The sequence below is a fragment of the Geospiza fortis genome, unplaced genomic scaffold, assembly GCF_000277835.1.
Source record: "Geospiza fortis unplaced genomic scaffold, GeoFor_1.0 scaffold413, whole genome shotgun sequence".
In the NCBI taxonomy this organism is placed as follows: domain Eukaryota; kingdom Metazoa; phylum Chordata; class Aves; order Passeriformes; family Thraupidae; genus Geospiza; species Geospiza fortis.
In genome coordinates this window covers 1,617,982-1,632,930 of record NW_005054386.1, presented here as the reverse complement: position 1 = coordinate 1,632,930, position 14,949 = coordinate 1,617,982, and the positions used below count along the sequence as shown (strand labels likewise).

General features: G+C 43.6%; 1 protein-coding gene across 3 annotated transcripts in view; it reads right to left on the bottom strand.

Annotated features, from left to right (window-relative positions):
- The window catches only part of SLIT3 (slit guidance ligand 3), a 483,855-nt gene that overhangs the window by 46,527 nt on the left and 422,379 nt on the right, over window positions 1-14,949 (bottom strand). For all 3 annotated transcript variants that reach the window (XM_031060566.1, XM_031060568.1, XM_031060567.1), the window contains 2 exons: window positions 14,065-14,162; window positions 7,496-7,635 (listed from right to left, as the gene is read on the bottom strand). In XM_031060566.1, the coding sequence (XP_030916426.1) occupies window positions 7,496-7,635; window positions 14,065-14,162 (238 nt within the window). The remainder of the gene's footprint in view (window positions 1-7,495; window positions 7,636-14,064; window positions 14,163-14,949) is intronic.

Genomic DNA, 14,949 nt, shown 5'->3' with positions numbered 1-14,949 from the left:
GAGCAGGGAATGGGGGCTGGAGCCTGTTCAAAATGCTTTGTCTCCAGCACTCCTTGCTCCAGAACTCCCATGGGATACTGTAGGAGTGGGCCCAGTCCTTCATGGGCTCCCCCAAGGTGGCTCCTTCCCAAGAACTGCTCCAGCCTGGTCCTCTGCACAGCACACAGTTCTTCAGGAGCTGCCTGATTTCCTTGTTTCCCACTGTGTTTCCTGACAGACTGGATTTAATGGCTCTCAGATCCCATTTGAAGATGAATTCACCCTGCTCATCCTACAGGACAGCAGTAGCTGACATTCCACTTTCTTGCAGACATGCTGTGTCCTTCTGAACAAGGAGGAATTCTCTGGCATATCTTATTGCACAAACATGACATTTTACATTTGGGAGAGGGGAGTTTGACCAGAGGAGATGCTGGAGCACTCCAGCACAGCAGGACACCCACACTGAGGCTGAAGATAGGCTGCAGCCCTGCCAGCTGCTGTGCTATTTCCTCCCAGAGGGTCAGATAAGAGTCCAATCTGATAGCAATGACATGTGGTTCTCTCTTCATAAAACAGGGCTGGAAATGGGCTTAGGCTCTTGAACAAAGCCCAAACCTTCCAGGTCTTCCAGCATTTCTCATTCCCAGTTACACAACTGGGAAATGTGGGTGCCTTTTTGTGTTTCGTGCAGAAAGTGAGTACACTCCACATCTGCCAAAAACTGAGAAACTTCCATGTACGGCAGAACTCCTTCAAACAAAAAGGAAGAAAACACACTAAACTCTGACCACAATTTTCTCTGTCTTGAGGAAATTATGGCTGAAGTTCCACAATTTAAAAGGAGTTGATAGCTAAGTACTTGTTTAAGCCTTCAGCATTTATTAAGCAGTCCAGATCCCTGTGGAACCACAAGCTGAACCACGCCACCTCAATACTCCTTGGTCCCGCAGCAAAAATCTGGGGGGAGAAAGCAGCTTCAGTGCCATGACCCACCTCAGCCTGCCCAGGGGTGGCTCGGGGACAGAGCCACATGGGCGTCACCGCAGCCAGCCGTGGAGGGCTGCAGGACACAGGGACAGCCACAAACTCCACTCAGCTGCAGCTGTCTGGCTGCATTGGTGCAGCTCTCTGGAGCGGTCTGGCTGCATTGGTGCCATTCTCCCTGTCTGCCTGCACTGGTGCAGCTCTCCCTGCAGCTGTCTGGCTGCACTGGTGCAGCTCTCCCTGCAGCTCTCTGGCTGCATTGGTGCTGGGCTTTGGCCAGACAGAGCCACCACAGTGGGACACCCCAGGAAAAGATTCCCTAATCACTAACAGGGACCTGGGCTCTGAAAGAGCTGCAGAACTCTCAGATACCACAGGACACCACAGGGTCCCTCCCCTAAGGTAAAACAGATCTTAGCCTTCTCTTCCAAACACATCAAACCAGAAATAGTTCCTCGCTTTATTTTATTACTATTTATTTTATTACTATTTATTTTGAGAGCGATTTTTTTTTTCAGTGATACAAACTGCTTGCAGCTTTTTCCCAGGGAAGCAAACTATTTTAAAACACTTGCTCCTGCCCTCTCTCTGCCATGGGTTACTGGGTATTTTAGTAAAGACCTATTTTCAGTAGTGGAAGCCACTATTTATTTTTTTTTTAGGTTTCAGAACAAAGAAGTGAGGGCATTGTTGAGGCTTTTTAGGATCTTTGGCAAATAGGAATGTATTTCCTGGTTTGTGGTTTTTTTTTTTTTTTTGTTTCTAAGTGCTACATATTTCTGCTTCTGCTAAAACAGACAGGAGGAGGAAAAGTCACAGCAAACAACAAAACCAAATAAACCAGCAGGCAAAGCACCAAAGCATTGAAAGCACCCAGGGCATGTTTGGTGCAGCCCATTTGTTCCTCTGTGCCTGTTTGGACCCCTCTTCACGTGGAGGATAGAGGGCAGTGAGGCTGAGGACAGGATCTCTTTGGAGGGATGAGAATCTGTGTTTGGGTCTAGGACTGTGAGCAAAGCAGTGATGGGAATGGAAGGGGAAACTCTGGATTTTGCCCTACATTCCTACACCACAAAGCTGAAGGGAAAACACAATGCTTGTATCCATGGCTGGGGACAGGCCATGCTACAGCCAAAAAGGCAGAGATTAGGGAAATACAAAAAGGGCAAGAACCAGGGTGACTGATCTAATGCACGTCCTTCTCTTTTGATGTCCCTGTGGATGTTTCTTTTTGAAGGGAAGGAGATCCTACAAAACTGTAAGGAGGAGCTGTAAACCACCAAAAGTCCCAGCAGGTTGTAAACCAGCCCCAGACTCCTCAGAGCTGGTTGGATTTGGGTACATGATTGTCCTGGAGGAATTAAATGTTTATAATTCAGCTTCAGGATTAAAATAACCAGTGGGGCAGAGGAAAAAATAAGACATCAGCTGACAATTAAAGCCATCAGGATCTGCTACACAGCATGAGGATTGGTTTGGTTATTTAAATACAGGCAACGAATATTTAAAATATTGATTTTAAGAATGGCGGGGAAACCTGGTGATGGTGGGTACAGGTTTGAAGCTTTTTTATGGCATTCAGCTGTTTCCCTCCTCTCAGTCTTTTTTAACTTGCATTTACTACTTCATGGAATCCATTTGTAATTCCACCTTGTTTTAAAGTTAATAGATGGAAAAGAACTAGGAAGGAGGTTACTGTGTGAGCGTGGGCTGCTTTTTGGTGTGGTTTTTTTTCTTTTTTTAAATGAAAGTGAAATGGGGCTGGAGTGTGGGAAATTCCTTCCTCAGCAGTCACTTAACAAATTGGCCATTTTTCATCTACTCTGAGTCTGGGGAAAGACTGTCAAAGAATTTTAAAAGAAAACACTGCAAAATCTTATTAATTGAAGAAAGATTTTTGGCCTTCATTTTTCCAACCAATGAAAGCAAAATTCATGCATCATAATTTGGGATATTGTTCCCTAAAAAGGCTATAACAAGTAAAACCAGGCAGACAGCAAGACAGAGCAGGAACACACTAAGGTATGGAAAAAACCAAAGCCTGGATACTGTGACTCTGTCAATAGTCAAAATTTTCAACACATTCATTTTTAATTTGTATTTCATTTAGGAACATAAGATTTACTATCATGATTTAACCATTACCCTACTAAGCCAAGGGGGACCCTAACTATTTCTTACAGAACAACACACAGACACACTCTTGGATCTTCTTCCCTGCATTCAGACTGTTTTTTTTTTCTATTACAGCATACATTTGTTCTATAAATGCAGAGTTTACTGAAATATCACTGCACTGTTACCAGCATTGTGGCATCCAAGAGCACAGGGGTGATGAGGGATTCAGGCTCCCTGCTTGGCAGGGGAGGAAAGCAGGAATCTGAATAACTGAGCTGGGCACCTCTAAGCTCAGGTTACTGCAAACATCCCAGGCTGTCAGTGCAGAAACAGCTCCAGTGCCAGACAGACCACTCCTGACTGAACGTGGGGGTAAACCACAGCTGAGAAATCCCATTTGTGCATGGAACCCACAACTCTTGCATAATCACACTGATAAAAATGGATGGTCTGGATTTGTTCAGCCACAAAACCCAGCCAGTCAACCTTTCAGAGAAATTTCTGTTTTCCATACAAGCCCTGGTGAGGAAAAAAAAGAAAAAAAAAAAAAAAAAAGCTTACTCTGTCTGTCTACTACTTGTTAACAACAGAACTAAGGATAATATTTGGGTACAGCATAAAGAGATATCACATACATTTCCTGTCCTGCTAGATACAGCCTGGCTGTGGATGTTTGTGCCCATTGAGAGCCCATTGTCCCCCAGATTACTTCACAGGAAAACTCCTTCCCTGGACTGTACAGCCCTGCCTTTCTTTGCTCAAAGAAAGAGATCAAATCCATGCACTTGGTACAGCTGGAGCACACAGAGTTTGGTAACACAACATTTAGCACCAGAGAGAGGCAGGTACCTCAAAACACAATTCTGAGCACAGGAATGAGCACTCCTGACCCCTGGAGTGAACTGCTTTGTTTCTGAACTCTTGGCCTTCATACTCTGTGCAATACTGAACTCATCTGCACCTACCCTTTTTTGGTTGTGTTTAATAGATACTGCCATAGCAGAGTCAGATATGCCTTCAAAAAGGAATATTCCTGCCATAGTAGCATCAGATATGCCTTCAGAAATAGGATGAACCTTCAAAAACGTTCATCTAAAGAGAATATACCTAGAGGTGCCCTGGGTGTCACAGGAGACTTCAGTCCAACTCTTTGGCCAGCAGCTCCCTCTCTTTCAGGTCAGACACACAAACCATTCCAAGGTGAGCTGTCATGGCTTCCTGTCCCAGACATTTCTTTTATTAAAAATCCTCTCTTAGGATTTTTCTGCTGAAGCTGAGAAGTTCAGCAACCAGACATAAACAATAGGTTATCTGCTTTTGTGGAATGCAGCAGGTCAGTTCTGGATTGGCCCAGATTGAGTGTTTGGAAGTAATGGCCAATCCGGAACTGAGCTCTCTGGGACACAGTCCGAGAGAGCAAGGTTTGTTGATCATTCTTTACTTTCTATTCTTAGGTAGCTAGCAGCTTCTGGAAACTCTCCTTTTCTTTTTCTTTTTAGTATAGTTATAATAGATGTATATATCATAACATCATAAATCAAGCCTTCTGATCATGGAGCCCATCTCGTCTCTTCCTTCACCCCAAAAACCTTGTGTCCAACCGACGACAGCTTCCCTCTGTGCTTCCATGGCATTTCCTTCACTTTTGTTCAGTCAGCCGAGCAACTTCACGAGATTCCCCATTTCTTGTTTGGATTCAACTCATAAGGACCCTCAGAACCATTGCTCAGGTTTGCTTGGCTTGTGTGTACTTTTGTTTGGCTGATGGCTTCAACTCTCCCAGCCATTTTATGCTGCTCCCTGTCCTGCTCTGGGGCCAGGGGCAGCTCTGAGGGACATTTCAGCCCAGGCAGCTGCACTGCAGTCAGTCCTGATGGTGACTGATCAGGTCTGATGAAATATCCCTCTCCAAAATGGAGGTAAAGCAGGTTAAGGCAATTCTGGAATCACAGTTCACCAAACTCTTCCTATTTTAAGCAACATGAGCTATTCTAATTTAAGCAACACCCCTATTTTTGCAACCTTTTTCACCTATGATTCATATAGTATTTTCTGGAAGTATTTCCTTATTTTCTTCAAAAATTAATTTTTTTTCAGCTGCAACCAAGCTTTTTGCCTGCACTATGTTAGCTCATTTTCTGTGGCTGTATATTACTCACATGGCAACAGTGAGCTCTGGTATTTGACAAACTCCTGCTAATCAGCAGAGGCACAGCACAGACAACATTCAGGTAAAAAAACAACAAAGCAAAAAAATCAACAAAACAAAACCCACTGGAAGTTGAGTAAAAATATTTCTAAAGCATCACATGAGTTCCCTAGCCATTATCCAGATGGCCATTTGAGAAGAAATCCCAATCTAGTTCTTTCCTACCTTTATTGTCTGGGAAAAAAAAAAAAGATTCTGCAATAATCCTGTGGAAAGGAAAGTGCATTTGCATATATGCTGGATTCAGTTCCTTACTGGATATGTCTTTTCTTGGCTGGTCAAATCCATTTCCTGTTGTAAATGTAAAGACTCTGCCTCCTCGCATTGAGTTCTGCTAGAAACCACCCAAGAGTAGCTGACATAAATAGTGCACAAGTAAGCACAATGGGCTCAACATCCTACAAGCAAAACTCTTTACTCTGCTAAGCTGAATTTTTTTTTAGGTTTTGGCAGAAATATCATTTTAGAGACCCAATAAATGTACATTTGAGTCATAAGGCTTTTCTCAGCTGAAGATTTACCATGGGCCTCCTTTGTATCAGCCACAAAAGTATTTTAAGAGTCTGGAAATTCTAGAAGCTTTCCTCCTGCCTTACTCAGCCACTCAAGCTTGATCCTCATTAAATCCCCTGACATGTAATATATTCCAGCATACACGAAGCCCTTCATTGCTTCTCCATGCTCAGGAGGCAATAACCCCGTTTCAAAGGCTGGAGCAGGAACTCTTGCAGGTGTTTCCTCACCCTCCATGCTGAGCCAGGAGGGCTGGGCTGTGTCAATGAGTCCATGGAATGCTCCAGAAGGCCTTGAGCAAAACCATTTTTAGATTCCACTCAGGAGAGTCTCTGTTCTTGGTCTTAGGCTGGAAATGGGTGGGTGTATTCTATTCCTATCTGCAGGGCAGTTATCTCCTGTTCATTGGGCAGTTTTCTTTATCTCTCCCACAACCCATCCTCTCTCCAGGAGATCTCTTCTGTTAATGGGCCATTAATTATTAATTATCTTCTGTCCATGGCCAGTGAGTGTCCCTGCAGGGCTGATCCAATTCCAGCATCCCATGGGGAGATGCTGCGCCCAGGGGAGGAGCCAAGCATTCCTACCTGGATCCAATCTGAGCCTGGAGCAGCACAGCAGCCTTTGCCCCCTGCATTGCCAGAGGAGCAGCTTTCTGCTGCCCTGCATTGCCAGAGGGAGCCCAGGCCCATCTGCAGCAGCCCTGGAGCTGCAGAGGAAAACTCCCCCCTTGTGCAGGATCCCTGCTCCAGCAGCAGCACAGCTGGCACTGCAGGAGGGCTGAGCCCCCATGGGATGGGGCTGTGCCACCCCCTGACACACAGGGGGCAGGGCATGGTCTAACTCTGGCAGTGGTGTGGTTTGTATTACTGCATTATTTTATTTTATTTTTATTTTCTTCCCTAATAAATAACTTATTCCTGCTCCCATATCTTTGCCTGAGAGCCCCTTAATTTCAAAATTATAGCAATTCAGAGGGAGGGGGTTTGCATTTTCCATTTCAGGGGAGGCTCCTGCCTTCCTTGGCAGACACCTGGCTTTTCAAACCCAGACACTCTCACAGAAGGTTTAGGAGGGAATTTATCTGCAATGCAGCACAGCACTGGAGACCCTCATCCCATTTCTGACTCCATCCCCAAGCCCTGTGACCACAGACCCAGCAGCTGCCCCTGCTCTGTGACCTGGCTCACACTGAGGACAACACCTGAGCCTGCAGCCTCTTACAGAGCCTTTGCTCACCCACCTGTGAAATGGAGGTCAGGAATTCAGCAGCACATTGTTAGACTCACTGTATTTCACACATGCAGAGCCCTGAGACCTCAGGTGAAAGCCAAGCCCCCTAAGCCAAGGTTTTCCAAGGTTCAGGACAGGTGTATATCAAGCTCAGTACTGAAAATATGCACACTGAAGTAGACACTTCTCTGATCCCTTAAATACTGATTTTTAATGTATTTTACAATGAGGCATTAGTATTTTGACTCAGAAAAGTGGCCATGTTTGTTTGTGAGCACATATATTGCAATATTAGTAAAATTAACATTTTCCCAGGAAGAGATTCAGATTGTTTAGAAGGGGACTAGATTTTCAATTAATTATATGCTCATGCACTAAATAAGCATTATTTAGTTTGGACCCTTCCCTTCAGGCACTGCTCATGGATTCCTGTTCTGTGTCGTGGCCCTTTCTTACCTGTGTAATTAGGAGGGCAGAGACACACATAGTTGTTGATCCCATCCACACACGTAGAGTTATTCTCACAGTCATTATCTTCACAGTCATCTGGGTTTATTTCACACCTCTCCCCCTCATACCCAAGAGGACAAGAGCAGCTTTGGAGAAAGAAAAACAAAAAAAAGTTAGCATGGATCTAAAGGGACAGGAGGTCTAAGGTATAAAACTGAAATTAAAACATATAAAAGTCAGTTGGAGCAAAATTCACTGCTGCTGTGAGGCATAGAGCAATTTAACCCCAGGGGTTTGGTGAAAGATGCAGTCTGATGGCTCCTGGGGTCATGTAATTATTTACAGGAGACAAAACTCATCCTGAGGAGCCTCTGCCACGCTCCCTTTGCTGCTTTATTGGGAAGTTGGCCCTTAGCTGAAGTAAGCAACTCCAGGGCAGGAGAGCAAACATTCATCACAGAATTCAAATCCTTGGCCTCCCTGCTGATGTTTTTGTGAGAATGTGGACATCTGCCTGCTGAGGACTGCACAGTCCCAGGACAGCTTGGCAGCTCTCAGATTCCTCGGTCTCCTCAAAGAACAGCAGCCTGAGTTGAGTTTACAGACGTGAGCATTTTCTTCTCATTATTGCTTTGTCACTTGTCCAAACAAGAAATGTTTGGGGATGATTGCTTTTACAAGTGCTGCAGGATTTCAGCTCCCTCAATATCTATTTGGAGAAGAGCTGATGATACCCAGATAATTCAACTAAAACACAGAGCATGGCACAGCCAGTAATGGCTCTGTGAGGATGTGGACACTAGTGAAGAATAATTGCACTAGACATTTTATCTCACAGGAGTGTGATGTATGGTCCCTAGGGGGAAGATGGAAAACTAAATGGCTGGAGAATGACTTGATTTTTTTTTTCAATCTCCATTTCCTCTCTACATCTAGAAGCTACAGTTACAAACAGAACCTTTATATTTTAAACTATCTGTAAGTGATGAAGAGGTGGAGGGCAGGGTTTCCTAAAAGAGAGTCTAAAAACAGGAGTTAAGTGCTCCAGTAATATCAGGGGCTTCTGAGAAGCCAGCAGTGATATTTGAAAAGTCAGTTTTGAAGTGCCAGCATTGCTGTTCAGTAGTCACAGAAAAGGCTGTTTGCAGTCCCAGTCCAAACTACACATTCCCTCTGCTGTTCATTTCCTTTCTTATGCAGGCTCTGGTGGCAGAAAAGAAACTGAGCAAATAAAAAGCACTACTGATTGACGAGGATGAAAACCAGAAAGCACCACAGCAGTCACACTAATTGCCATGCACTGCTTTTGGAAACCAGGAGGATTTCCAAGGCAGACATAGCTGCAGGGTGCTGTTCCCAGCTCTGACAGACAAAGAGGACCTGAGGTGGTTATCCTGCTTTATGCAGGAGATGGGGAAAGCCCTGGGGAGAAAGGAGCTCTTCAGAATCCATGAAGAACTGCAGGATTTCCCCTTCCCTTCCTGCAGTGTGCCAAGGCCTGAGCAGAGTGCAGAGAGTCCCAAGGGAGGGATGGCACAAAGCTCTGCATCCACCTCAGGAGTCCCAGGCTGGATCATGAGGGCTGGGTTAGATTCCTCATGATGTGCAATCTCAGAAAGGAGTCATAAAGAGCACAAAAAATGGGAAGGGAATGTCTCTTGAGCCACCACAAAAGGAAGATCTCCCAGATGGGCCCAGAAGAGGGACACTGGTCCCATTCAGTCATCTTCATTCTGCAGGGACCATCCACAGGTCATGAGGGTTAGAAAACCTTCACCATGAAAAACCAAAACGAAACTGCTCCAATAAATCCAATTTAGGGCACAATAAATCAATAAGGAATATTTTCTTTTCCTGTCTCAAGCTCATTATTGCTAATAAAACATGTCCCCTTGCTGACCCAGAGCCAGAGGATCACAGGAGGCAGAAAGAAGAGCTGGCACACCATCTTCTGTGGCAATGCAAGTGTCAGGGAGGGGGTTAAAGATATCTAATTAAATACAGTGATACATTCATCATGTCTTGATTTTTGATTACAAAACCCCATTTTCAGGGGTTTATAACTCACTCATACAAATATGCTCCAGGCTGCAGCTTGGAAGACAAGGTCTCAGTTTGGGAACAGAAATTTTTGTCTCCATTTAAAGAAAAGCAACAAGAGTGGCTTTGTGCTGGTGGTTTTTTATGTGAACATAACACCATTTTCCTTCCACAAAAGGACTGGGACAGCTTGGGTGTATGCAATTAAAAATGACATTATTAAACACTATCACAGTAATGGTTTGCAGTGGAGATACCATTAGTAACAATTCATTTGGGATTGCTAACATAAATTGCTCAGTATTAGGACACATTCCATACTCAGGGAAATGTCAGAATAATTGATGGCATTTGGCTACTGGTCCTTATGTAGTATAGGGAGTCTTTACATTATTGCTTACGTACAATTCTTTATTTTGATTTGCATTCAAATGTCCCAGATATGAGGCCTGAAATGAAAAGATAAAACATACAACTTGGGGCCTGGATAGAACCACATGTTGAAAGAATTGCAGTTTGGGACTGTTTGTATGTACTATCCCAGAAAAAGCTTAGAAGAAAAATGAAGTCTGCTGAGTGACTGGAAGGTCATCAAACTTGGGTTCCAGCTGACCGAGGGAGAAAATGAATTCCAGAGACAACGATGAAAACTTTGCAGTGACTCAGTAGTGAAGCAGTGTGAGACAGCATTTCGTGTGGATGTTGGAAACAATGGAGCCATGCAGGAGACAACTGTGTTTTAATAAAAGTCCAAATTCCCTATTCCTCCTGTTCAGGGATTGGTGTTGTGTTTTCCTATAAAGAATTACATAACATCCCATTATCCTCGTGAAGTTTCAAGGGAACACAAATGCCAACATTTTGGGGTAAACTTTTGGACCCAAAGCATTTTTTAAGGTTTTTCAAGCTGGCAATTTTTAAAGTTTACTGTACTAGATTTTTAAAATAAACTCTAATGAAAAAAAAATTAGCATTGTTTGTTTAAAATAGATATCCATACATTGTGTCAAGTTTCAAAAATGCTTTTAAATAGATATAGCAAATTCTTTCAGGAATATTACATGGTAAAGATGCCTTTTATGTCTAGATCCCAATGGAGTAGCCTGAAAGTCTGGAAGTGCAATGTTTTTCCTTGAACTAGGCAGAATTAACACTAGGCAGTTAATCAGTTCCAGGATTTTACATTTATGAGGGCACTTACAGTTTGTGGAAAATGCTAAAAAAAGCGATCTGGGAACCAGAGGGGGTTTTGTATGGAGAAAAGTTAAAATAACCCAGAGCCTTTGTGTCCCAGCACCGCAGGTTAGCAGGGATCAGCTGCTGCCTGTGACAGCTCTGCTCCTGCCAAAGCCTCCCCTCCACATGTGCTGAACCACCAGGACATGTCTCACTGGCCATCTCTCCCATCAGTCTTAATAAGTGACTTTTTGGGCAACCTTTTGTCACATTAGGCACAGATTAGATTAGAATCAGCAATTCAAAGGGAGGAAGAATGTCACCATCGTATTTTCTGAAAAATCCCCTTGCCCAGCATTCGTCTCCTGGGAAGCTGAGAAGCCTCAGAGAAAAAGGAAAACAATATTATCTCATTTGCTTCTCCTGCGTTTTGCTGCTTTGGAATGGGGTTTGGAGATTGTTTATCCAACAGGTGGCTGTTTGATTGGTTTCATCTGAATTGTTTTAACTTAATGACCGATCACGGTCAGGCTGTGTTGGGACTCTGGAAGGAATAATGAGTTTTTCATTAGTATCTTTTAGCCTTCTGTAAGTATCCATTCTCTATTCTTTGGTATAATTTTAGTATAGTGTGATATGATATGATATGATATAATATAATATAAATTAGCCTTCTAAGAACATGGAGTCAGATTCATCATTTCCTTCCAACAATGGGGACCCCAGAAAATACCACAGAAGAACTTCACGTTTCCACTCCTCTGAGCCACACCATGTCACTTATCTACTCCTCAACACAGAGGTCACCCCTACTTGAAGGAAGAGAATATGAAAATGACTCAGGATTGAAAAAGTGCAAGGGTAAAAGAGGAGGGGGTAACTGCAGCTGAACCTTTGCCCTTGGCTGTCCCACCAGGATCTGCCATTCCAGCAAACCTGAGTGCCTCAGCCCCTGCTGCTGACAGCCCTTGTGGGCACCAGGCACAGCGGGGGCCTTGGGCTGGAATCTCAGTCATAACTAAGAGCTTCCTGTCTTTGGGGGGAACATCACCACCTTAGCATTATTTCAAATGGTAATTTTCTTGTCTAAGGCCACAGAAACTTGAGAGTTAAACAGCTTGGCATTTCACAGGGAGAGAACTTTGGCTTAAGTTTCCTTTTTACAAGAGTAAAGATTTGACAAGTTTGGCAGCAGGGCTTGTGCATGAATATATTTCCCTAGGGAAGAGAATATACAGAAGATATAATTTCTTTTACAGGCCACACAACCAAAAAAAAAATCCAAGGAGGCCTCTCATGAAAATGTTTCTGACATCCGCTTCCTCACAGCACATAATGCGGGGCAGCGTTTTCCCATCCTGGTGAGCACAGTTTAGATGCACAGAACTCTGACTGCTGCCATCCACTGGAGAGATTTCCCACCAAAAAACCCCAGCCCAACCAACCAAGTTCAATCCTGAAAGGTTTCTATATCTTCCTTGTCACTGACTGTTCCATCTCCACACCACATTTCCCAAAGCCATGATAAAGCTCCACAGTCCTGCAGAGCCACAGAGGTTATGGACTGACTGAAGTAAAAACAAGGAGAAAATGGAGCAATGCATATGCTGAACATTCAATTTCATGCAGCAGGGTTTTGATGAGATACGGTTTTATGTGTCTTTTATTAGACCAACTGAAACTATATAAATGACTATAAAAAGCAGGATCCTTCCCTATAAAGCCTCGAATGTTGTTCAGCAACAAAACCACCCCTGCAGTTTTATAAAGGATCTCAAAAACAATGCTCATTTGGAACTGAGGCAAAGCCTCTGAAATTGTAAAATTCATTCAATTCATGAGAGAAATGCAGAAGTAGCTCTCAATCCAGGCCATTCATAACTCTTTATCTGCTACCACAGAACAAAACAAAAATGCTAAAGAAAAACCCAATCCAAAATATATGTGGAAGGCTCTCATTCTAGTATTATGGATATTATAAAATGTTTTATTACTGCATTTTTAGTATCAGCTATATTTTTGAAAAATGTGTACTGAGTGACAAACTCCAGATATTCTAATGTGGTGCAGTTTTACATTGGCACAAGCTGGAAAAAGCTGTGTACATGAGTGACCGGAAAGGAAAATGGACTGAAGTCTACCAGACCATTAAGCAGAAACTGAACATGAACTTTTACTCCAAAAATTGCTGGGCCTGCTAAAATCTGAATCAAGAGGAGGCAGATCAGACCAGAGGAGTGACTTCACCAGAATCTATGGAGTCTGCTGAGCAGCAGGACCACCTGGAGGTGTTGTGACCTGCTGAGCCTCCCACTCTTCTCCCAGCACCGTGACCCTGCTGACACATCTTGGCTCAGGAGACACCTCTGCTCTGCTCAGGGGCTGCCACAGGTGCTCCAGCTGAGCCCTGAGCTGCCCCTGATGGAGATGGGGCCATGCCTGCTCCTGTTCTCCAGGCTGGAAACCTCCAGCCGCTGTTCATTACAGAGCCTGGCAGTTCTCTTCATCCCCATCCACCTGTGCTTTTTCTCTGTAATATCAGCAGTGTTCCGTAATCTGCTGCATCTGCTTCTGGAAGCAGGGAATTCTTCAGGGTGGGCACAGAGAGAAGCATGGGGGCATTTCTTCTGTTTACTGCTTCTTCTTTTGCAAGAAACAGCACAAAAGTGGAGGAGCAAATCTATGAAAATTCTAGTAGCTCTTTTTAAAAAAGAAACTTTCTATCAACTTGAATGACAACGAGTGACCAAAGCCTCAAACTTGTATTTTCTTAGCTGTGAAGTAGTGCCTGCAGCAGTGCAGATCTCCCAGCTATCTCATTAAAATTTCTGGACTTCTCTCAGAGCATCCCAACCTATGCTACATTTTTGTAATATGGGCAAACTGAGATCCACAATATCCAGCTGCAAGGTTATTCCCTTGCAGCACAATGCTTAAGATGTGGCAATTTCCCCGTGCTTTTTAATTGTTTCTTTAAAGCCTGTTTGTCTGCAAGATTCTTCAGTATGAAAACATTTTGGATCTGGCTGTCAAGCAACAGATGCTCACTTTACAAATACAAAAACAGCTTAGATGTGAGCCTGAAATGCCCCAAGGAAAATTAGGATACAGACAATACAATGCAGAACATAGAGACTGCTCAAAAGCTCTTAAATGTATATTGCATTATGAGGAAATAAGGAGGCCTGTTTCACAGGAAATGATATGTCACACCAAGGAAACCAAAGCAATAGTTTAGTATGGCAAATGGAAATGCCACATGCAGAAGTTTCTATAAAGTAGCCATTACAGTTCATTAATGCAAAGCAGAAACACATTAAATTTTATCATCTCATTTTAAATGAACTTTGTGCTACTACCTGAATCCATCTTTATTTGCCTCTGTGAGGTGGCAGGTCCCTCCATTCTGACATGGATTCTGAATGCAGGAATTAATGGGCACACTGCAGTCTCGACCCTATTTGGGAAAATTCAAAAGAAACAATGTTAGTAACACTCATCAGTGTCTCTTGTGGCACCACTTCCAAGAGGTCTGTGATCTTCAGACCCACAACATCCCCTAATCTTCTTTATTGATGATCAGATTTATTCATGACTTCAGTGAGAATTTGCCAGGGCAGCTGTTTTATCCAATGGGACTGGTGGGTACCTCAGTGTCGGTTCAGGTTCAAGACTGTAATGAACTCTTTCACTGGAGTGTTTTAAGGAAACAGCTGGTTTCACCATCATTCCAACACACTTTAATGTTAGTTACAATGAAGAGAATGACTCAGGACCAAAGGTAAGCAGAAGGCCACACACAGTGAGCACAAGCCCAGGTGGAGTCAGCACTCACCAAGTGCACTCACCAGGCACTCAGTAAAACCCTGCAGCAGCACAGGCTGCTCATTACCACAGTCAGAGCCACGGGGGAGAGGCCCTTGGTGTGCTCAGAGCTGAGCTTGAATTTCTGCACACAACACACCAAGAGTTCATCATTGACTCAGTTCCATTCTTTAGGATTGCCCTAGAAAATACCTCAGCTCTGGCTGAACCTCACCAGCTTGAGCCACCTCCACTGCTACTGACTTTTATTTCCTCTTCAAGGCATAAACATATTTCTCTGTTCGTGACATTCTGCCGATGAGTACAAGCTATTTGTAAAACTGGCAAATACATTGAAGAGCTTGGTTTTGCTTTTCAGTTACTGACACAGTAGGGTGGAGTGAAGCCACCCAAAAGCCTCCATACTCAAAGGATCTGAG